The following is a 24,120-nucleotide window of genomic DNA, read 5'->3' on the forward strand; positions in this document are numbered from 1 at the left end:
GAGATGTATTTTCGCTTTGATAGGATATGTTGTATCATATTTTGTGCGTCATCTAGAGGATTTGACTTGCATTCAACACATCTCAGGCTTAAATTATCGAACAACTGGAAGGAATGGATGCAGTCCAAATTGTATTAAGATAGAGGTCACTTAACATATGTCGTCAAGGCCGTATTACTTTGTAATGATTCACAGTGGTAATTTTGTAACAAACTATTCAGGTCTAGTTTCTATTAATTTCAACATAAACAGAAAAGCACCAGCTCTGTAGAAGATCTATTTCGAAGAATGTGCATTTTAAAAGAAAACGTGAAAAATGAACCGGACACAACAGATTTCCACTTTGTTGGGATGCTGGTCAAACATTTAACGGCGCTTCGCACGGTAATAGTTTGCGTGTGTGGACAACGCCATGTGTCTTGTGTGCTATGGGTTACAGGGTCGATCCATGAGGGCGCGTCACGCCAAATATAGCCCCAAGGTATATCATCTAGTCACCTCTGGTCACGTCATGGGAAAGACGTGATTAGCAAAGGATTATATAGATCGACCAGCTGAGTAGGTGACCACCCTGCTTGTCATGTATAAAAATCAATGAACCCCCTCCAGAACGTGTACAAAATTGGTGACCACCCCACCCTCCTACCAATCCAGAACAAAATGAGTGATACCACGGCAATATAACTGGAATAATATTGCCGACTGCGGCTTTGACAACAAACAGCAAAAACAGTAAGCCCATGTCAGTGACAATATGTATGTTAATACCAGGGTTAAGTTTGCGGAGCACGAAACTAGTTGAACTTCTCAATATGAAATATTCCGTTATTGTAAAAGTGGTTTGTCAATAATGCTTATCATGGAGTCCGGTGATTAATATTAAGAACAACGCCCCGTCGAGGTATGGTGGCACACAGTCACTGCCATTGAACCTGCCCACCGAGCTGCATGGCTGCATCTCGATGCCTCATGAAAGACGTTACGGAAGGAATGATATATTGATGAACGTCATCTGTATTACAACAGGAGCGATGTTTCAGTGTATGTTTAACTCCAGTATCAATCAAGTGAGTGAATCAGGTTTTCCGCCGTTTGACAATATCCCTCTAGTGCAAGGCGGGGACACCAACAAAGGGCTTCACATTGTAGCCATGTTCAGAATGGAACCCGGGTTTTCTGTGTGACGGGGTAACATTTTCACCACTAGGCTACATTATCGCCCCTTATCAAGCAAGAGATGTACAGACTGTAAATTTAGACACCTATATACAAACATGAATAATAATGTATATACATATATATATACATATATATATATGTGTGTGTGTGTGTGTGTGTGTGTGTGTGTGTGTGTGTGTGTGTGTGTGTGTGTGCGTGCGTCCCTGGATCCATAAGCTGTAAATCACGTGCTTCATAACGACCTTTGAACCCTCATAAAACCTCGCCCAGAATGTAACATGAAATTATTTAGTCGTATATAGATCTATCCTTTCGTTGGTTGGTTGGAAAACGTTGCATTCAGCAATATACCATCAAGTCTGGACCCGCTCCCATTAGTCACCCGTTACCACAAGCATGGGTTGTTGAAGACCAGATTTAACCCAGATCTTCACGATTCATTCGTTAGCACTTCTACTTCCAAATGTATATTTTCTGTAACACGTGTTTTTTTTGCAGAGACTTATAAGAGCAATGAAGGTTATATTATTTAACGGACATTCGTTCCGCGTATCATGAAACTTGTTCACGTCGTCATGGTGGACTGGTGATGTTACACTGCTGATGATGTACACCCTCATTCCCACGTTGGACGTCGTGGCAGGCGTGAGTTGGTTGACGGACATTCGTTCCGCATGTCACGGAACTTGCTCACGTCGTCATGGTGTGCTGGTGATGTTACACTGCTGATGATGTACACCCTCATTCCCACGTTGGACGTCGTGGCAGGCGTGAGTTGGTTGACGGACATTCACTCCGCATGTCATGGAACTTGCTCACGTCTTCATGGTGTACTGTTCAAGTTACACTGCTGATGATGTACACCCTCATTCCCACGTTGGACGTCATGGTAGGCGTGAGTTGGTTTAAACGCGGCTTTTCGCCACTTTCCACAACTTTCCGCCACTGATGGTATTCTACAGGTCATGTGAAATAGGGTCAGTTTTTTTCAGATCGATGTTTGTTAACATTTTACAAAATCGAATTAATCAACATGAACTCGTTGACTGCTGACTGATTGTACAAAGATAAAATTACTTTCATGACCTAGGTCACGTATTTCGCATTTTCTGTGATACTGGGAATTGCCTTACAACATATTTATTTTATTTTTATGTATTTATATATTTTTCTTATATGTTATATGCTTCTGTTAAGGTGCGTCATATGCACTCTGTCCCATTCTTTTAAAACGTCCCATACGGTTACGCCACATGACTGTAGATTTGTGGTATCACAGATTTCCGCATTTTCCGCATGAAAATATATTGTTTTATCCAGTTGTATCACGAAGGTGTTGCCTAGTTAGGATTCCGGGTTGGAATGGGTCCCAGGGCCCTATAAAGTGACACCAGTTCAGTCGTACGTTTGTCATGGACAAGAGGTCCCCATTAACCTGTACTGGTTTTGACAGGCTATAAAATGGTGGTCAGGCTCGGCGATTCGGTCCTTTGTCCATCGAATGCAAGGGATGTTGATCATACAGGTAACACGCATCTTTTGTCGTATGGTTTGTCTGATCCAGACTCGACTTTCTACATTCCACTTTCATACAGCATAGCTGGAATAGTGCAGCGTTGAAAACTAAGCATTAGTCTGTCATTGCAGATGATTTATAAATCGACTGTGTGTGCGTGTGCGTGCGCGTGTGTGTCTTTCCATTTCATATCAGAATTTGGTTGAGTTAATGTGTTTCCGAACGTTCGTGAAAATCTCGCTTGCGTTAAAACTAGCCATGGTGCATTCTGGGACTAGTTTTGCAATCCCTTCTGATATACAAACCCATCTGAATCACAACAAGCCTAGCCCTCTAGCCCTCTTTAATTTGTACATTGTAGAGCAGCAGATGCTAGGAAAAATAATGTCCATCTGGTTAGCGGATTCGTGTATTTCAGTTTTGAAATATTTTCGCCTTTTATGGGACGTTTCAAAACAGTTAGAACACCACCACACCACCACCACCCCATAAAAGATAAAAAAAACAAACAAACAAAAAAACAGTTGGCCTATTTTAAGTTGACCCGCACGCATGATCGCGCATACTATTTATCAATTGTGTTCAGGCTAATGTACGTACTGGTACCAGCCATGGACGCCGACATGGTTCAAGAGTGTTCTTAAACTTGATGCTGGTGCGAATTAAGTTGTATCCGGATGCAGATAGAGTGGGAATGTTGCCATCATTTAGCCAGCAAGCCCTTTCAAGGTCATCTATTTATGAATATAATTTCATTCTAAATAGACAATGATCATTAAGATATATAGCATGACACACAGATATAATGCTAATTAATCATGCCCAAAGTCTAACCAAGATTAATTCCAACACTGTAATTTTCTTGTGAAGAAATTTCACCATATCGATACACCCTCCGACCTTTTCATATTTCTTTGTCAGCTCTATGCTCTATTCTTTTTTTTTTTTAAATAAAATCCGCACGAAATCCATGAATATTTCGACAAAAATAACGTATAATTTTGCAGACAAGGAACATGTCTTCAGTTTAACATTTTAGTTATGACGACAGACATTCCCTGCGCTTTTTAAACTTTAATAGCTTTATTAAATGTGTTCAATTGAAATGCTAGGATATTTGGTCTATTTAAGGAAAGAGGCCACGCCCCCCGGTAATGACGTCACCGATATCCTGAAGTCGGTCAAGGTGGTGTTTTCATCCCTCGCAAGGGTCTATCGTCCTGTCGTATTAGCATGTTGGTCAACCTATCACGTTCCTGTATAAAGTGTTCTTAATAACTGCAAAGGGACGATGCGAGCCGTGTGCAAACGAACTGGAGTCGTGTGCAAAATGTGTAATCTTCAGAAACGAAAGAAGGAAACCGTGTGCAAAACATATAAACGACGCGCGAAAACAAGCGTGGTGAGGGGAGGTCTAGGTGTTTGTGGGTGAGTTTTTCATCATTGTCACCTGTAGTAACATTGCCTGCTTACGGAATATGCTTCCGTGCACCAGATACCATAGTTCTTTTGTCATAATAAAGTTTCAGTGAAGCGTCATCACCTCGTGTTTATCCTGTTTGAACCGTAAAAATTCTCGTGGCCATCTTTCATGTTTTTCACGATGTGGCTCAACCTTGCGTATTATATACACTACAGGGATCGTGTCTGACAGTTCTACATGGGATCAAATAGTGGGATATTATATAGTAAGACGGGATATGGGTATTTAGTAAGCTGATATTCGGTGACAGTTGTCAAGTGAGAGCGTAAAGTGTGATGCGTGGTAAACACGTTTGAGGAAGTCGGTCAGTGAGTGGGTTGTTCCCCCTTCTCAACATCGTAATAAATCGCTTGTTACTAACAACGTGATCATCAATTGTTTGTTTGGATTTACGTAAGGAAATACTTCCGTTTTTTATTTAATTTGACCTCACTTTCTCGTCTGGATGTGTATCAATGTTCCACTGCTGACACAAGTTTTAACACATGGCCCACGTGAGAAAGGCGATGGAAGAAGCATGGCGAGGGGCCCTCATTGGGCAGTGTGTAATTTCTGACTGAAATATGCCAGCTATCAATTGCGTTGCGTATCTAATGGTGAAATCGATTAAACATGAAGACGGGATTTAATATCTGGTATATTTCATATTGAAAAGTAAATGTAAAAGACTTCATGCATCATCGCACGTTTTGACAACCTTTAGAAGATGCCCCCAAATGCCCGAGAGTTGTTGTAAAATGCCAGTAAGCGGATATCATGTGAAGGAGTGTCCCCGAAAGAGTTAAAGGTGTGAATGCATCTACTCTCGAGTTGCCATTTACACTTTATACAATACCAGGAAAAGATATCTTGGCCTCGCCCAGCCATGATGCTCTCTGTAACCTAAGCTGGAAATATGAAGTTCATAAATGCACAGGTGGTAAAACTATTCGACTATACAAGGCAACAACTTCTGCATGAATTGACAATCCACTGACTGGTAAATGTGAAATAAACTTACATTAGTCCATTAATGCAAAGTAGAAGTTCCATTGACTTGCCTAACATAAATGGCCAGCATGGCAGAAAAGAAATATATGACGATAGAATCCTAATACATGTGTAGAGAGTATTATGACATTACTGTTGGAAATTGACGTCTCATTGATGGCTACTATAGTTATGATCTTGAAAGATTGATTATTTTAATGCAAGACATTCCCATTGGCTGTAGATACTTTTCTTGGATATTCAGCATGTTTTTACACTTGTTGGCCCAGTTTGTTTCTGTATACTGTTGAACAGACTTTCTTGAAATATCAATTCAGGGTATTTCTAGCTCTACAGAAGATAAGCTAAGTATAAATATAGTGTGTGCTGATGCAGTAAAATTGTTCAGTTTTAATAACATTGATATGTGTCTTCTAACTAAACACCTACAGGGATCACTTTGCCAAGGGATTTGCAGATTTTTACCCAGTGAAATGCGAAATAAGTTACAAATTTTGATATGAGAAATTCTTGTTACTTTTGCATGCTTACACTGTAGCAAAATAGAAATATCCAATAGCTTCTGAAAATGCCATTGTTCAGATTCTGGAAGGGATTTTCTTCCATTGACCATTTTCTCCAAAGTAATCCCTGCACCTGTGGAGAAATGATTTTTTTTCAATAGTCCACATTCGGTTACAAGGAGAGTATGTATATATCAGGGGTTTAAAAATCCCATTGCCTGATGGCCAGGGCAAGTCAGTATTCATTTTGGGCAATCAAATAATGGTATCTTACTTGTCCATGGACTACTAGATAATTTCCACTTATGGTTTCAAGTTGGAAATAAATTTGGATTTCATTTCATATCTGCTCATAATTCAATTCAATTCAGTTCCTTTATTTAGTAATAAGGCCGTTGGCCCATATACACAAAATGATGCTTAGAGTTGCATGCTTGCTATTATGTCACAAATCTGTTTCTAATGTTTAAAGCTTCTTTCACAAAATTTGAAATGGACATCAAAACAGACTGATTTTTACTTTGGAGATTGTAGATCATGGTGTCTTCATTTATGTACAAAGGGATGTTATCAAAGTGTTTAACTCTTGTATCATTATACAGTGGACATTTGTAAAGGAAGTGAAATTCATCCTGTGTATAGTCTGAATGTCATACATGACAAAAGCAAAATTGACGAGGAATACCACCATATCGAGCAATATTCTTATAGATAGGTAATTCACCTAGTCTAAGCAACGTAATCCTGCGTCTTGCTTCCTTTGATTTTATGTTTATAAGGTAACTTTCTAAGCAGAAAACAGTTTTACATTTAGCGTATAAATGTCATGTTGAATATACATGTATATCGGCCATAATTGATAGAGCATGACGGTTTCTTATCCTTTCCTTAAAATTGTATAAAAACACATATTTAAATCCAACTCCTTGATTCTCCCACACAAAACCGAATCCATAAGAAAACAAAATATTCCAAACATGATAAACCCAAGTTTTATGACCAACTTTATCTAAATTATATACATCATGAGATAGCACTACTTAGGATATCTATCCACTGGCATTTCAAGCAATCTTATCCAATATTTTATAACATTAAACAAGGAATCAACATAGTTACAATTCCTACCACATTCTGCTAAAACAGCAACATTAGTACCTCTATGACTCACGCCCAAAACAAACTTGCAAAACCTGGTATGGAAATGCTCAGCTGATGACCATTTTTGATACTCCCAAATTTCAGAAGCATATAATATTGCTGTTGTGTTTCGCAATAGTAACATAATTTGGAGATATCATTCTTTTAAATTTATTACTCTTCGATAAATAGTCAGGTAAACATTAACATCAAACATTGTCATAAAATCAGGGCAAGTGGAAACTTAGGACGAGTTACTTTCTAGAAGTCACTTGCCCTGTGGTAAGTGGCTTTTACCAAAAAAATAAAAAAATAAATTAACTCCTGTATATTTACAGTGGATACATATACATATGAGCAGCAAGTGAACAACAGTTTTGGACAATCAAGGACATTGTCCTCATACAAATAGGTGTTGCCACAGTTGGCCTTCCAAAAGATTAAAGTCGGGATTGGCAAACAAATCATCAGTTATCAAAGTGCATGATATGGTAAAGTGATTGTCTTTGGCATTTAGAATTTTGAAATTATATTTTTCACAATAAATTTCCAGTTAACAACTTGATATGTTTAATGCATTTGTTACAACTGCCAGAAATGACTTGTTATGCTAAGATATCTATACACTTGTAGATGAGATTGTATGGTTAGCACATTTGTCACAATGGAATACATTGTTTGTTTACTGCATTTGTCATACAGTAAGACATATGTGGATCACATTTATCACAATGGAATACATTGTTTGTTTACTGCATTTGTCATACAGTAAGACATGTGGATCACATTTATCACAATGGAATACATTGTTTGTTTACTGCATTTGTCATACAGTAAGACATATGTGGATCACATTTATCAGTTTTTATGAGACATGGTATGCTTATCACACTACAAGAGTATGTGTTTACCATATGTATCACACTGTAAGACCTGGTATGTTTACCACATTTATAACTGAGTAAAACCTGGTATGTTTACTATATTTATCACACTGTACGACCTGGTATTTTTTCTATATTTATCACACTGTACAACCTGGTATTTTTACTATTTTTATCACACTGAAAGACATGTTTAGCATATTTATCACTCCATAAGACATGGTATGTTTATACCACATTTATGACTGAGTAAAACCTGGTGTGTTTACTATATTATCACACTGTACGACCTGGTGTTTTTACTATATTTATCACACTGTACAACCTGGTATTATCACACTGAAAGACCCTTGTTTACCATATTTATCACTCTGTAAGACATGGTATGTTTACCATATTTATTTCACACTTGGTTACTGTTGCAGAGGTGTTGAGGAGGATGAACTCAGACAAATGTTACAAGTGCGGAATACGGGGACATTTTGCCCGAGAATGTAAAAGTGACGGAGGTAGCGGTGGAGGCCGTGGAGTCGGCGGAGGTGGTGGTGGCCGTATCCGTGGAAAAGGTCGTGGAGGTTAGCTTCTGTTTGCTGCTTTGTGGGAAAAGGCATTATTAATATTATTGATGTTTGACGAACGTTGTGCACAAAATTATTTGACACTTGTCTGCTTCCCCTGAACCCAATCATCCATTTACTTTGCCCTTCAATCCTCAAATCATGCAAGCCCTTCCATTTTGTTGGGATTTGTCCAATCACTACTGATTGCTGCATTAAGCAAATTTGGTTCAGGGGATTACTAAACGTCTGTTTTCGTATGGTTTTAGAGCTAAGATTGTTCCCTAAACATAAATGTCGAAGGTTAAGTTATGTGTTAGTAAACAACACCATCTTTCTCGCCTTTGAAACTTGCAACACAACATCTCAGGAGAAAGTATGCTTTGGTTGCTCACTATATTGAATGTAAAGTTTGGTTTCAGGAACTTAAACAATATCACATTTAAGTATGTCAAAATGTGTCCTTAATATTTTTCATCTTGTGAAAGAAGGTTAGGGCATTCAGTTACAATAGTATTTATGTAAGTTTAATGATACAAGTATGCAGGAAAGTAGTTTTACCTTATTAGGACAGGCACAGAATGTTTTATTTTTCATATGTTTTTCCGACTTAATATTTAGATTGCTTTAGTAACATATTTCCATGTGTTTGATGGTTATATTGATTGAAAGAGTTTTAGAAAATTGTAAATTCATTCTTTTTTTCCTTCATGCCTTTATGGCACAAAAATCAGAAATTTCAGTGAGGTGGTTGGTTTTACATATTCTGCTTTTGGCTAGTTAATTTTGAATAAGCACTTATCTTTGTTAAATCCTGGGTTTAGAGAGCCTCTGTGCTTTATTTCAGATAAATGCTTCAAGTGCTCTGGTTACGGTCACTTTGCCCGCGAATGTAAGAACAACTCGGAGCGCTGCTATAAATGTAATTTACTAGGCCACCTCGCAAAGGATTGCGAGAGCAATGTTGACTCAGGTAATCAGGCTTTTGTCCAATATGGTGAAAGTAGCTGTAGAATATGATGAGGTTTAACAAGTGCATCAGCGCAGAAACTTTTTCACCAGTTCAGTCCCTACATTATTTTGGAGTATTATTTGGTGGTGGGTAACCTCCTCATAAAAAAGTGTCCAGATTTTGTTTGCTGCTCTTGACCAGCTCCTTATACCCAGGGTGCTATTGTACAAAACAACATTGCTATGTGTACCGAAACTCTATGCATGGTCATAACGGTCTTCTTAGCACCAGGATCGCTTTGTACATTGGCACCTTTCAGTATAATTTCTAACCCCTCTGTCTGCTTTGGTTCTGATATCTTTTTTTCTAAAACCATGGATACAGGACCATTGTGGACTTGTACAAAATGGTCATAACAATGGGGCAATCATATCTCTGAGACGTTGACACAGGATTTTGACAGCTGCAGTGATGACATTTTCATAAATGACAAAGTTGAGCTGTAAACTCTAGTGACTGAAGTTACTGCACTGATGTACTTCGTGGCAATGAATGTAAGGATAGTCGGACTATATGTATATTTTTGTTGTGACAAGTTGTGGGTTTTGTTGATTGTAAATTAAGTTTCTTCGTGTCTATTTTGGTTGCATTTTGTTATTAGTGCTACTGCTAGTTGGATGATTCTTCTCATATCTCAGCTATGCCTGTGCTTGTGTATTCTTGTGTACAGCTATTGACATATCAATGTAGTCAAATTTGTAGGGCAACTTCGGAACCCAGTTATTAATGTATTCACTTTTCTTCCTGATAAGCATGTCCACATGAGGACCTTCTGAAGTGTCAACATTCAAGGCAGTTGTGAGGAACACATTTTCCATTTTCCAACATTGCTTTATTTAGTAAAATGTCCATGCATCACTTCCTGAAAATAGAAGTGTGAGAATTCTGGTTGATCAGTGTTATTGCCATGGTTACGTCATATTGCGACATCAAAACTGTTCTTATATGTGTCTGTGTATTGTGATCCAAATAAGCAGCAATGGTTTCAATTTAGTTGCATATTTTCCAAAGAAATTCAATCTTAAGAAACCAGGACTCAATTTAAGAAAATGATGAGGTATTTTGTTTTCTTCAAAACTCACTTGACACAGGTCCAGTAATCTTTCAAAATCCTCTGGACCAAATATTAATTTCACTTGACCATTTCACTTCACTTTCACAAAGCAGGACTTGAAACTTACAAGAGTTTGCACTAGCTTCCGTCTGATCCAGTCATCCGAGAAAAATGGATGTAGTTTGTTTGCAACTCACAGACATAAAAATATGTCATGTGTTCAAGTATCACACGTATCTAATTACATAATGTGGCAGAGACAGGACTCGGGTGCACGAGTCATAAATCAGTTTATTTTGTTTATGGCATATAACCTGATAGGTGTCAAGTTCTAATTGCCTGTGGTCAATGATTGAAGCTGTTTATTGCATATTGTCGTTAGCAGGTAGGCAGATAGCCATATAGGTGTCAATAAACCAGACTCTGATCTTTCTCTGTGACAGAGGCTGCTTACCACAATCAACAAGTTTTTTTTTTATGTAATGAGTAGATAATTTGCTTGTTTCTGTACACAACCAACATTAGACTACTGCTCACGACCTCATACTCCGGGCAGACATACTGTGTCAAGCTCTGCCGAACCTATTCACTGCGCATGCGTTATGGGCGCAGCGCAGCACAGCTGTTGAAACCAGTTTTCCCCCAAGACTTCATTTTTGACAACTAGTCTAAATACAACACAGACTTCATCTGGTAGCAGTTGTATTTTATTTCATCATCAACTTTATTTATCAAAACATTTCAGTAGTTTGCTGCTCCTGTGCCACGGTAGACTTAATGCTGATATATACTTGACCAGGGCTCAAGATAGGGGCTGTATCAGCGTATGTATGGATGCAAAATATGCACGATACGGTCGGGAAAAAAATCAGAAAAGGTAGCAGATACGCATGACAGCAATGGTGTATGGTCTTTTAGAATCAAATACTGACTTATTATCTGAGAAAGTATTGCTTTATTGTTTATTGTCCTGTTTTCACAAGAGGAGCAATGTTGTGGTGCATATATGAAACTAAACACAAGATTACATACACGCCATTAAATTCCATTCAATAGTCTAAATGTACTCAACTTATCCCAGTGTGCTTATATTGAAAACATAGGGCGTACATACTCCTGATGTTGAAAAATTATTTGGAGCCATGCGTGACCATCTGGTGAATTCAACTCTTCAGGACGTTGGGTAAGGGTATTTTTCAACCCCTGAAATGAAACCTTTTTGCGCTCTGTGCAGCTATAGACAATAACGTTGTTGCACCAGACTGAAACAGGCTGCACCATCTGATCATTATAGCGTTATGGGTAATGCTTGACTTATGGTATTCTTTATTAATAGCATTATGGCAAAATTTAATTTCATTCTGTTAAGATCACTTTATTTTGCTTCATAAAATTTCATGATGTGAACAGCAGGGTTTAACATAGCTTTTTGACACTGGCAGTCCTGCGGACTAAGGGCACATATTTGGAGAGTCTATTTCCAAAATTGAGAGTCTGTCAGTTTGCATGAAATCAATGATCATGGATACTTCTCGTTTGGAAATGATTGATATAATTTGTGTTACTTCCCATGTCAGTAGAAAAATGATTGTCAACAGAGAATGTTTGCATTTTTAATGTGGGATAATACAAAATTAGAAAGGTCTTTCAGAGAAAAAAAAAAATCTGTTTAATCAACAAGGATGCAACGGGCTATAAATTTGGGGGTTCATTTCTGCATCCAATATGCAGGAATCACATGTCCCATCATCCTCAATATCTCCAGGGCATACGTTCCGATAAGTCTCCACTATACCCTGGACGTATCTATGGCTCTGCCAGATAAATTTATTACCTCCCTTGACTGTCTTTTCATCCAGTCAGGTGTCTACGCTGGGAAGTTGAGCAAACCAATCACAACTCACTTTCGTTTTTTTAATTATCTAACCGATTATACTTGGCAACAGAAACCATGCAGAGGTTCTCTGGAAGAGGTAGAAGTCGTTCTTGCATATGTTGTTTTAAAGTTTCGGACCTGTCAATTTGTTTGTATGATTTCCCTAAAATCTGGGACGCACTGTGGGCAAACCTTCGCAGTTGCGACCGCTACCTTTGTTGACACTGGCAAGCTCTGTTATAACGGCGGCCTATCTGATTGGCTACTGTGAGAAGGCGGAGCCAGCAAAGGGATGTAATAAATTTATCTGGCAGAGCCGTAGATGCGTCCAGGGTATAGTGGAGACTTATCGGAGCGTATACTCTGGAGATATTGAGGATGATGTCCCGTAAAACCATGGAACAGTAAATGTCATTCAGTCACTCATATTCAATATCCTTATGGTATATGTTCCGATCAATCTCCATTATGTCATGGCTCAATAAGTATATTACCTCCCTTGTCTGGCTTTTTATCCAGTCAGGTATCTATGCCTCTAGTTCAGCGTACCAGTCATAACTCATTTACACTTTTTAAATTATCGAACTTATAAAACTAGCTAATTGACTACTGTGAGAATGCAGAGTCTGCAAAGGGAGGTAATACATTTATTGGGCTTAGCCATAGATGCATTCAGGCTACAGTGAAAATTTACTGGAAGGTATATCCTGGGGATATCGAGGATGTCAGTCACTGTGTTATCATCAGGGTCACTTCACAAAGCCAGTTCCTCATTCTGTTTTCCAGGTTGGAGTGATGTTTTTAAACAGCAAAACATTAACATGCACAAAAAAAATTTGAGGTTGCATTTTTGCAGTTTCAGCATGCACCAGTTCACAATGTTTATTTTAAATAGAGCCCTGGAATCATAATGAACAATGCTGATTCATAAAAAATATGTTTTCAAACTGAAGGTAGCTTATAACCCAAATATAAATAAATACACGTTTCTTGCTTGTGTTAGTGTTTGGATAGACCAAATTTCCTGTTATGATTACACGATGCCATTTAGAAAGTGGTCAAATGTAACATTTCATATTTGGGATCTCACTTTCTCAGTAAAGTACAAATTCTAGTACTTTTGCGGTTGAGTCCCATCCAGGATTCGAAAATGCACCCTCAGAGTCCGGCACCTAATCGCCAGCACACAAAGTCAGCCACCTAGCCCTCTCAGCCACCGCGACTTCCACATTCTAATTTCCCGTTGCCATTCTTGGTATTGTGATAGCTGATATCCACAACGACATACCTGTTTTTGTCTGTACCATGCAGATGAGCTGTCATAAGCACTTCCTTCAGGTCATTAGTGGTTCACACTTTTGCAAAGTTTTTTTTTCATATTGTTCTTCAGGAAGGTCACACATTTTCAATTGGATTTAAATGGGCAATTTCATTCGTTCGCTTCCCTGATTCTGTAGCAGCAAAGTGGTGAACTGTGGTCTAATGGTGAAGCCCCATGTCATTAACTTAAAAGTGCGACCAGGTTTGTCAGCTAAGTAACCGAGGTACTGGCCAAGCCACCTTTCAGATTTTTTTCTCCAGACTTGGATTTTCCCATCTGGTTTGATAACTATTGTCATTTCATCGCTGAATATTACCTTTCGTCTGTGGTGATCATCATTCCAGTATAATTTTCCTCTTGCAAATTCCTATTTTCTTACAAACAGTCATCTGATCATAGCCCAAACAGTGTAATTCACACTGAATGGATCTTGTTGAAGCTGGTACAGGTACTGAAGAATTATATTCACTAGTAGACAGACAAACTTGACTCCTTCCTTTCTAAGCAATCCTTGATAATGTTGTCTGGCCACGAATCCTAATGTTTTTCAGTCTTCTGATTTGAGCAGAGTTATTTATATTTTCCCTGTTGTGATAACATTTAAAAAACTTACAGATTGTGCTCTTGGATAAATCCAATATTCTGCAAATTTCTGATAGTTTTTAAATCCTCTGTTAGCTGTACGATACTTGTTTTCACCGAGGTCGACAGATCTTAATCTCCTACAACCCATTGTGTCTACCTTTCTCAGACGTCGAAAGCAGACGACAAAAATCACATCTCTATAAATAGCATGCACTGCATTTGCATGCTAAGTTTTAGTGGGATACCTTTTCCAACTAGATCAGTGCAAGGAGTTTAAAATCCTGAAACATCACACATTATTTCGGCCAAGTTGAGAAAGTTGACAAACTTTTGGCATGTGAGTGTATTACCTGGCAGCCAGACAGCGTCCAGGGCCTCCTTTCACAAAGTTCTAAGTCACTAATGTAACTTAAGTGCATTGTGAAAGAATGGGTGTTAGGTTAACCTTAGTAAAGTTTGCTTCATGAAAAAATCCCCAGATCCCTACATTGACTGACTGCGCCTGTCCGTTTGATGACTGATGAAGGTGCCAGCATCCCAACATGGACTGATTGTGGTGCCCATCTGCTTGTGTCTTGTCTTAACACAAATGAACAGTCATTCATGTTAATTAGGTCTGTTTTCAGTCAACTCCGATGTAAACGTGTGTAATGGCAGACTGTAGGAGAACAAAGGGAAGTGTTGAGCATGTGCAGTCCTTGCTTGTACTGGTTAGCACCAAAAATTGGAATTGTAAACAAATTTTGTTTTAGGCATGATTACATGGTTATATTTTAAGGGATGCTTACATATGAAGTAATAAATGAAATGAAAGTAGTTATGAAGTTGTAATCCGAAGAGTGAAGTATTGAGCATATATAACTACTGATATATGATCTACATTGCAACTCAACCCTGATACGTGTAATAGACCCGTGAAGGTCCAACGTAGAATAGGTCTTCAGCAACCCATGCTTGCCATAATAGGCGACTATGCTTGTCGTAAGAGGCAACTAACATGATCGGGTGGTCAGACTAGCTGACAGATGTCATCGGTTCCCAATTGCACAGATCGATGCTCATGCTGTTGATCATGGGATTGTTTGGTAAAAGCTCGATATATACAGACCGCTGCTATTTAGCTGGAATATTGCAGAGCGTGGCGTAAAACTAAACGCACTCGCTCACTCATGATACATGTAATAATAAGAAACATGATGCTTATTAACATATACATAGGCAGTGTAAGATACTGCATTTGAAAACATGAAAACATCAACATGCAAACTCTAAACATAAGTGGGCCTATTCAGTGTTTCTGTTTCACGATGTATACCTAAAAATATCCGTTAAAATTCATTGAAGACCGATAATTTGGAACCTAGCTGGACATTATATCCAGTAAATAATTGTGTTAAAATTTAAAGAATCATGGTGAAGCAAAATGACAGTATTGGGTGTGCCGTCATGGAGGCAAAAATTGACTCCATGGCAAAAAATAGCTGTAAAGTTACAATTGATTCGGCACCTTGTGATTGGTCAATGTGACCAGTCATTCAGAATTTTAGTTCGGTGACTATTACCTTGGCCTATAGCTTAGAACGTACATGAACTGGAGAAAGCTGAAGTTTTTCCGATTCCAGCCACATGTCAAAATGTTAATATCATTTTGAAGTTGTTAGGAAGTTAGTATACTTACAGTATGATAATAGGATATGACCAGGAAATTTCATTCATGTCCAGTATGACATCTGGTCGCAGGACACAGTGTTTGATAAGTAATTAAGTCAGCAAAAACACTGTTATTCTGTCTTCCATAAACTATACTTAGTTACTAAAGTATTAATGATATGCCTGCATATATGGGAGGTGCTGTTTACTTTGTTCACAAATAGCATCTGACCCTCTGACAAATCTGCCAGATTTACCAGTGGTCAGATAGAAATTGCCAACCCACCAGCACGAGTGTCTGACTGTTTCACAATGACTTTGTGTGAAGTTATTTGTGGCACGTGACACTTGTTTGCTGTTTAGAAATCTTATGTTTGTTATCATATAATGTTAATAATTTCAATGACGGTTATAAGAAATGTTACTTGTTACATGTGTTTAATTTGGATTTTATGGGTCCTCTGAATTTTCGGTTGGTCAGACAGACATCTGAAACTTGAAGGACCCAATGTCCTGTTACTTTGAAACACCATCATGAACTGTGTTTACTGCCTCATGTCATCCAAAATCATTTGCTAACAGTGGGCAGCTTTGTCACTAACAGATGCACAGCACTAGAAGTCTTTCTCATCCCTACTGTACTTGAGGAATTTAAACCTTTCATAATACTGTCTGGGGTAGAATACGCCTTCAGCAACCCATGCTTCTTTGCTTGTCATAAGAGGCGACTAACGTTATTGGGTGGTCTGGCTCACTGACTTGGTTGACACGTCATCGGTTCCCAATTGTGCAGGTCGATGCTCATGTTGTTGATCACTACATTGTCTGGTCCAGACTCAGTTATTTACAGACCGCCAGCTGGAATATTGCTGAGTGCGGCGTAAAGCTCAACTCACTCACTTTCATAATACTGAACCTGTGAACATAATAATGTCTCTGCTTCCTTAACAACACTGGTTGCCAGGGTGATTGTATCCCATGCTGTCTTAGGGTGCTGTGAATATCCTTGAGTCTCAAATTAAATCTGGTTTCCAATAGCTGCGGCATCACTGGTATTAGTTTTGCAAACTCTTTATTGACCATTTTCTGTTTGTGAAAACTTTAGATGTTTTTGTTTTGAATTCCTTGTATGCAGAGTTAAGAGCAATAAGCCTTGCTGTTACATGGTGCCCTTGTGTTTTTAAAGATTTGGAAAAAAGTCTTTTTTACCATAGCAACAAACTACTGAGACAACAGCATCGGTCGTATTTTAAACGTCAAACCCCAACGGAAATGAGGAGACATTCCATGATGGAGATCAGTGAGATCACTTGAATAATCAAGGTCATGTCTGCTTTCAGGGTCCTGCTACAACTGTGGCAAGACTGGTCACATCCAGCGTGACTGCACACAGCCTGTGACCAAGAGCTGTTACACCTGTGGCAGCCCAGGGCACATCGCTCGGGACTGCACCTCTGGTGAGTCTCCTAGCAAACGGGACAAGAAATGCTACACCTGTGGTGAATCTGACCATCTGGCCAGAGATTGTCCCCAGTCAGAGAAGACCGGAAATTGCTTCAGGTTGGTTGAAGACATTTGATAGTTTTCTAGGGATATGGTTGAAGTCATTTAGGTGCCGTAATTCACTACTGTGTAGAGAAGCATCCCTTCAGTGTTTCCGTAGCCTTAGATGGCACCTGTTCTGATCAACACCATATCCATGCTTGAAGGTTTCACCAGAACAGGAACAGCATCACTTCTGGATTCACACTCATAAAAGTTACATACATTAACTTCTTCATCCGTGTATTAGCGTTCACCTCTGTTGCTATTTTTATATCTTTAGAGTTGTCTATCTGATCAGCTGCTACTACCAGTGTAAATGTTGATGTAGACGTAAATGCCGATTCATCAACCACAGATGTTTCTGTTCTGGTTTATGTTGCATCTTATTTTGAATGAACTTTAATAATGAAACTCACTCAGTGTAATCAAGGAAAGGAATTAAACCAAAAAATGCCTCAAAGCTGACGTGCTGTGACAGAACTTAAATACTGTTCAAAGCTACTTTTTACCCAGTTAACTGGCTCTGTCATAGTTCCCCCACTTAGTGTAAGACAGGAATGAGGATATTTTATTTGTGTGTTTAAAGAAACTTAAAGAATCTATATTGATGTTTACAGAAACTAAAAGAATCTGTGTTCTTGTTTCAAGAAACTAAAAGCATCTGTAATAACTAGAGAGGAAGGTTGCAATTGCTGGAATCTGTTGGGATATGTCATCTTCATGTGCCCCTGAATTCACTCTTACGTTGCATTTTAACATTTTATTGGTTCACTTGCTACCTCATTTCCCTGCTAATTTCTCCTCATACTTCTCCTACAGATGTGGTCAGCCTGGCCACTTTGCTCGTGAGTGTCCCGAATGTCCCGATGGGCCCGATGACGAGGAGTTCGATGTGATTTGCTACCAGTGCAAGACCAAGGGCCACGTAGCTCGCAACTGCCCCGATGCCTAAACTGGTGTCATGCTGGGGCGGAGAGAGACTGCACCGCCATCCGAGGTTCACCCACATGGTTCATGATCAGTATCTGCTGTTTTGTTGAAATGTGGTTAGGTGTGTAAAATGATACGCCTTAATTCAGGTTTTTTGGAAGTTTAATGTTCTATTCAGTATGTTCCTTTTAAATTATCCATGATTTTATAGCAGGATTGAGTTGCAATTTATTTGAATCTAAATTTCTCTACCATGTGGGTAAGACGGAAGGTGCACAGTGACCCTGTTGAAGAGTACCGTCTGGATGAGGTCGCCAGGGGAGCTGTATTGACCCCTGTCCATCCCGGGTTCCACCCCAGTATGTCACTGGTGTTGTAGTGTGCATATTTTCTGAATATTGAAAGGTCTGCATGTAAAATGCACATCAATTTTCGTGTTGTTGCCCGATGCATACATCGTCATCTTGTCTTGTGCTTCACGGGTCATCGCATATGGGGCCCAGACTAGACAGTTTGCGTGTTTACCCAGGTTTAAGGTCATTTTCTTTGCGTTTCTTCGTGATCCAATTTGGATATAGAGCTGCAGACAACTGAAACGTTTGGATCCTCTGGTTCTGAATTTGTATCCTGTTGAACTTTGTCAAAATCTATTTTCTTCTTAACTGTTTGCTTCTTTTGGTGTAAAGGTTTCAGGCAACATAATATGCCTCAGTTTTATGGTTATGGAATTTGAATTATAACCTTGGAATCTTTGTCTGCAGCAGATGTGATTGTTATTTCATGATTAAGATGTTCATTCTTACCACTGGGAAAACAAATAGAATAACCAAAATTAACCAACAATGTTGTTTGGAAATGCTATTGTCCCAGTCAGGTCTGTGCTTTTCTTTAGTTTCCTATTGTTCTTTTCCGTATTTTGAAACATTTGTCTGTCAACTTCTTGGTTGATTCCCGTTGGTCAGGTTTTGTTTGTGGCAAGCAGGTGGCGTTAACCTTGAGGCCGTGCATGCATCAGACACTGAGGTGTAGTGCGCTAGGAAAGCACACGATGGAGGAAGGGGCTGGGACGCAGGGAGCAGCCATCTTGGCAGAAAGGGTAGATTGCTCAATGAAGAGAAAAAGTATTGCAGTCAAGAGGGCCAACGTTTGAGTTGGTCAATTGAGATACTGGCTATAGGATGAGGATAGCCACTTTTGGAGGAGGGTGTCATTATCAAAATCATTTATTTGGAGGACGAAGGATGAACTGGTTTTGTACTAATGTACTTAAGACACCCAGAAAAACTTTTATTTCTTTGGTCCAAAGGGTCACATGTCCTTCACCTTCCATTGCTTGCTTCCATATTGCTGCGTGTATTACCAGCCAGTCAGTAATGAAGTTGCTTCATGTTTGCTGGACTTGTTGTCTTGTCTGGCTGACGTAGTAGTCGAGAGAGTGTTATTAATATTTCCCAGAGGTATGAGTGTTTATTATTGTTTATTTGACCCCTTCACTCCGAGTGAAGGAGCAGACCCCATTCCATTCTCACTGTGTTGCATTACTGATTGGGGACTCGGCCTTAGAAATTCATGCATGTGCTTGACGGACAAATATTACCTAGGCCGGGCTACAGAATTAGGGCTTACAGGCATAATGTATGCCTAAAAATCAGTGAAGTGCCCTGCCCTGGTCTAGTAAACACTCTTGCTGACTGTTAACAAAATTGGCATGATTAGTAACATTTGGTATTTGAGCACTTGAATTATCAAAGCTCTATGAATAAAATATGTTTGTTCTGTGTTGCTGTGACAGTTATTTTGAATTGCTTCAAATTGAAAACATATTCAATCAGTTCGAATTGAATCAAACTGAATCAATTGAAATTGGAATTTGGTTTTAATTTCTTGGAATTGGAGTCAAGACTTGAGTCTGTTGAAATCTATTTTGTACTAGTTGTAGTTACTTGTTTCAAAACAGAATTTCTAGGGCAGGGTGTTTGGGTAAAAACTCTAAACAAGTGAAGAAATTCTTGGTACTGCAATTCAGAAGACCGTCAAAACATTTTCCTGGCAGTTAAGTCCTAGAGACTTAACCTGGAGGCCCCATGGCAGGCAATGGATCTTGTTTACAGCTGGAGAAAAAGAACTTTCCATCATAGTTTGGAGGTTTCTCTATCTCTCAGGGTTGACTCCGAGACGCTGTGGACAAAAGAACCATCACTTGAGATGGCAGCACATAAGTTAATGTACATGATCACTGGTAGGGAACTTGGTTACAGTGATAATGGAGTCTTTGTGATTTTTTTGCAAAAGAAACTGTGCGATGTGTCAGTGTCTTTGATAAATAATTGTTTTATTCTGACAAATGAACCCATAAAAAAAGTGTGAAAATAATGCAAAGTGTTCCAGTGAAGGATTATCCTCTTTCATCATAAAGCATGTGCTGTTTTATCTGTGAAAAGAACAGTACATACCAATTTCCATGAATTGATCAATTGTCACAGAAACTAAATGATTACAAAATTATGAAGGATAATTCATTCATCGTCACAGATTATTCCCAATCCCAAAAGCTGACAGGGTAGTATTCATCCAGTCTGATGACTGAATTGGATTTGGATCTAATGTTAGTAAGTTTTTAGTTCAGCTCCCTTGTAACATTGATTTTCTAGGTGTTGCGGCCACTTACTACCTTACCCTTTCCTTGCTGATATTAAATATTGCTGATATTAAGACACTGTGACATATCGCCAAGTTACTGTCACAAAAATCACAAAGACTCCACTCTAACTGTAACCAAGTTCTCTACTGGTGAACATAAACACACTTCAATTTACAATCTGTAATCGAAAGGTAACATTGATCTTTGTTCTGATCAGAAGTTAGCTTGTTTGGTTGAAAACTCAGATTGTATTGCGGTTGACAGGATACCTTCTCAGCAGTGATTGCTATTATGGTGTTGAAGGAATCTCGGTCAGTCTGTATATGCTGCTTGACTTAGAGATGGTTCTTTAGGGCCCCACAAGCTTCTCTGCAACCATGTATGGTGAACAATGTTTTGAAGATTCGTTGTGTGTTTCATTTTTCTTGCTAGAGAGGAGGTGTTAGTCGGAGGTCTGAGAAATCAAAGGCAGCATAGTAGAAGATTTGAGGTGAAAAAGAAACAGTTGAAACCCTCCACTGGCATATTTCCATTATGCCTGCTGGGTGGAGGGAGAGAAGTTGGTACCAAAAGTCAAAACAGCATATTTTGTATAAAAATGTTCAAAAGATTTTTAAATGTGTGAGACACATCATTTGGGACCTTTTGATAAATTTATATTACTTCAATCCATTTTCATCTATAAAGACTGTAAATACATTAAAGGACAAGATTTAATTGAGCTTTATTCCTTTGTTTAAATTGCTGTTTGAAAAGAGGGGTTCATGTGTCCAGAACCCAGTAGTAATATTGTATGTTTGTCATAGAAGCGCTTGTCAAGGTATTACATCTACTGTAAATGACATGGAAATGTCATACAAGGTGAAATGTTGGAAAAATATCTTGAGGTTTCATGTGCACTCAAAAATATTTTTTATTTTGGTGAATTACAAGAAGTGCATTGATCTATGCATGAAACTTACTTTGGAGTTTTATAGTAGAGCCTTAAAGGTGCTATGTTGTATCATAATGGAATGGCCGAGTTTAAATATCGAGGTCTCGACAAAACTAGTGTCTGCTAGTGTCCTCTGCATGTTCTGTACCAATATATTATTAAGGTACAGATTGTAGATTTTGACTATATTTGTTCTGTCAGTTGACATTTTGGTACAGAATCATGTACTGGGAAAAGTAATGTTGTGGTTTTGTTGTCCTCAAGCACACTTGGCCATTCCATCATGATGATCAACTTGAATAGCTAAAGGTGGTTTAGACAGATGTTTACAATCTCAGGGTGTAGTAATATTAATCTAAGAATAATCTCAGCAGCAGTTTCCAGGCTGAGTTACACAGAGTTGGTACTGCAAGTGTACATTTTAGTCAACTCCTGAATCTCTAGCCAATGAAAGCTGAAGTAACGAAAACTTTGCAAATCATTTGTGAACTTCAGTTGACTGAATTCTTTGATGAATTGTTAGTTTGCTGTCACTGACAGCCATTTTCCTGCAGTTTGTAAATGTAACAGTTCTTCATGAACACATCTAATGTGACACATTTCAGTGGCTATTTATTTTGTTCTTTTCCATTTCTGATTGAATAAACACACCAAAGATGAATGGTTCATCCGAGACCACAATATTCGTCATTCACATCTTGCAGTATTTCATGTTTCTCTAAGGGTCACTAGGTGGCTCAGTTAAGCTATTTCAAAGCATTCTCTTTGTGCCATTTGCTGATATGTCGGCAGCCATATTTGAAGTTTAGGAGGTGGTTTGGTGAACTAAGTTGTCCCCCCCCTTTGAGGGGAGATAACTCATGGCAGCTGCTATCTGTAATGAAGAGAGAGGGGGAGTTTTGTAAATAAAGTGTTTATAATACACGCTGAATTTTTGTTTGCTTCTTCAAATCACTTAACTGTGCTTGTTTAAATGTTCATAATCATGAGGTACAGATGCAGTGAAGCTTGTCCTGAGCCTGTGGAAAACATTCTGAACAGCATTATAGCTCAGTGTTAACTGAAATCTGACAAGTCAACGCTACACTAACATATTAGATAATTTTCTCCTTCCAAGTGCACATGTGTTTTATGGAAATGACTGGATTTTGCAGCAAGATAATGATCCTAAACACACCGCAAAACATGCCAAGCAGTGGTTTCAGGAGAAAAAAGTGACTGCATTACCATTTCCTGCATATAGTCCTGACTTAAATCCCACTGAGAACATTTGGGGGATGATGAAGGAATGTGTGAATCAAAAGGGGTTGACAAAAATTGAAGACATGAAGAGAGAAGTGGTCCGATACTGGGACAGCATAACTCACGAGACACTAACCACTCTGATAGGAAGTATGCCTACCCGTCTTGGACTGTGCCGTGAAGCTCAAGGAGACTTGATAAAATATTAAATTGTTACCTACACAACATGAAAAGGTCAGTTCACTTTCACAATACATTCAATTTTATCTGATTTGTTCTCGTTTAATAATATGAAATGCTTTAGCTATTCTCAATAATTTTGAACCATACTGTATAAGTTCATACAATCATTATTTGTTATGCAATTAAAACAATGTACAACTCCCACAAATAAGATGAGTAGTTTGTTTAGGCAATGATACAAACTGTTTTCAAAAGGAGACCAATCCCGATTTCATGTAAACTGCCAAACCATAAAACTCGATTTTCTCAAAAGTAAAATTATGTGGGTTATCAATGTTTTGCCCCGAATCCTTCAAAGATAGAACACATAAGTGTTGGAGAGATTTAAAGAAATTGAAGAACTGGCAAGAACATGCTTGACAGCCAGGGCCTTTAGCCAGTGTCACAGCTAGAGATTTTGAGTGACAGATTCAAAAGATTATGGAAATGGCACAGAGTTATGCCAAACCAGTGAAAGATTTACTCACAAGAGTATACACGCATAAAGAAAAGGGTGTGCTACATTATGATAACATCAGTGGAAAATGACAGGTGTTGAAAATGACAGGATGTGAAACATCAAATAGGGCTATAATGGATGACATTTTGTTTTGAGGTCACTAAGTCAAGAAAGAGAAATTATTAATCAGTAAGAATTTTTGGACACGAGATCAGAGAAAGAGGGTAGCGCCAGATCCAGGACAACTTTGGATGTTACGGTACCAAGGAACAGACCTATGGTAATGATTAACTACATTAGTGGATTTCTGAAGCATCAGTCACAAAGCCTTTCATGGGAATCATTTGCGAAAGTCAAAGATACGCTGGTACTATCAGAGCCTATTCTGCAACTCTA

The 24,120-nt window shown here is 38.6% G+C and overlaps 1 protein-coding gene across 1 annotated transcript; it reads left to right on the forward strand.

Annotated features, from left to right (window-relative positions):
- Positions 1 to 4,029: 4,029 nt before the first annotated feature.
- LOC137296291 (CCHC-type zinc finger nucleic acid binding protein-like) lies at positions 4,030 to 22,724 on the forward strand. Its single transcript, XM_067828055.1, has 5 exons — positions 4,030 to 4,123; positions 8,121 to 8,270; positions 9,100 to 9,225; positions 17,091 to 17,310; positions 18,115 to 22,724. The coding sequence occupies exons 2-5, from the start codon at positions 8,135 to 8,137 to the stop codon at positions 18,245 to 18,247; spliced, it is 615 nt and encodes a 204-aa protein (XP_067684156.1). The 5' UTR covers positions 4,030 to 4,123; positions 8,121 to 8,134; the 3' UTR covers positions 18,248 to 22,724.
- The last annotated feature ends 1,396 nt before the right edge of the window (positions 22,725 to 24,120 follow it).

Source organism: Haliotis asinina, chromosome 9, assembly GCF_037392515.1.
Source record: "Haliotis asinina isolate JCU_RB_2024 chromosome 9, JCU_Hal_asi_v2, whole genome shotgun sequence".
Lineage (NCBI taxonomy): Eukaryota > Metazoa > Mollusca > Gastropoda > Lepetellida > Haliotidae > Haliotis > Haliotis asinina.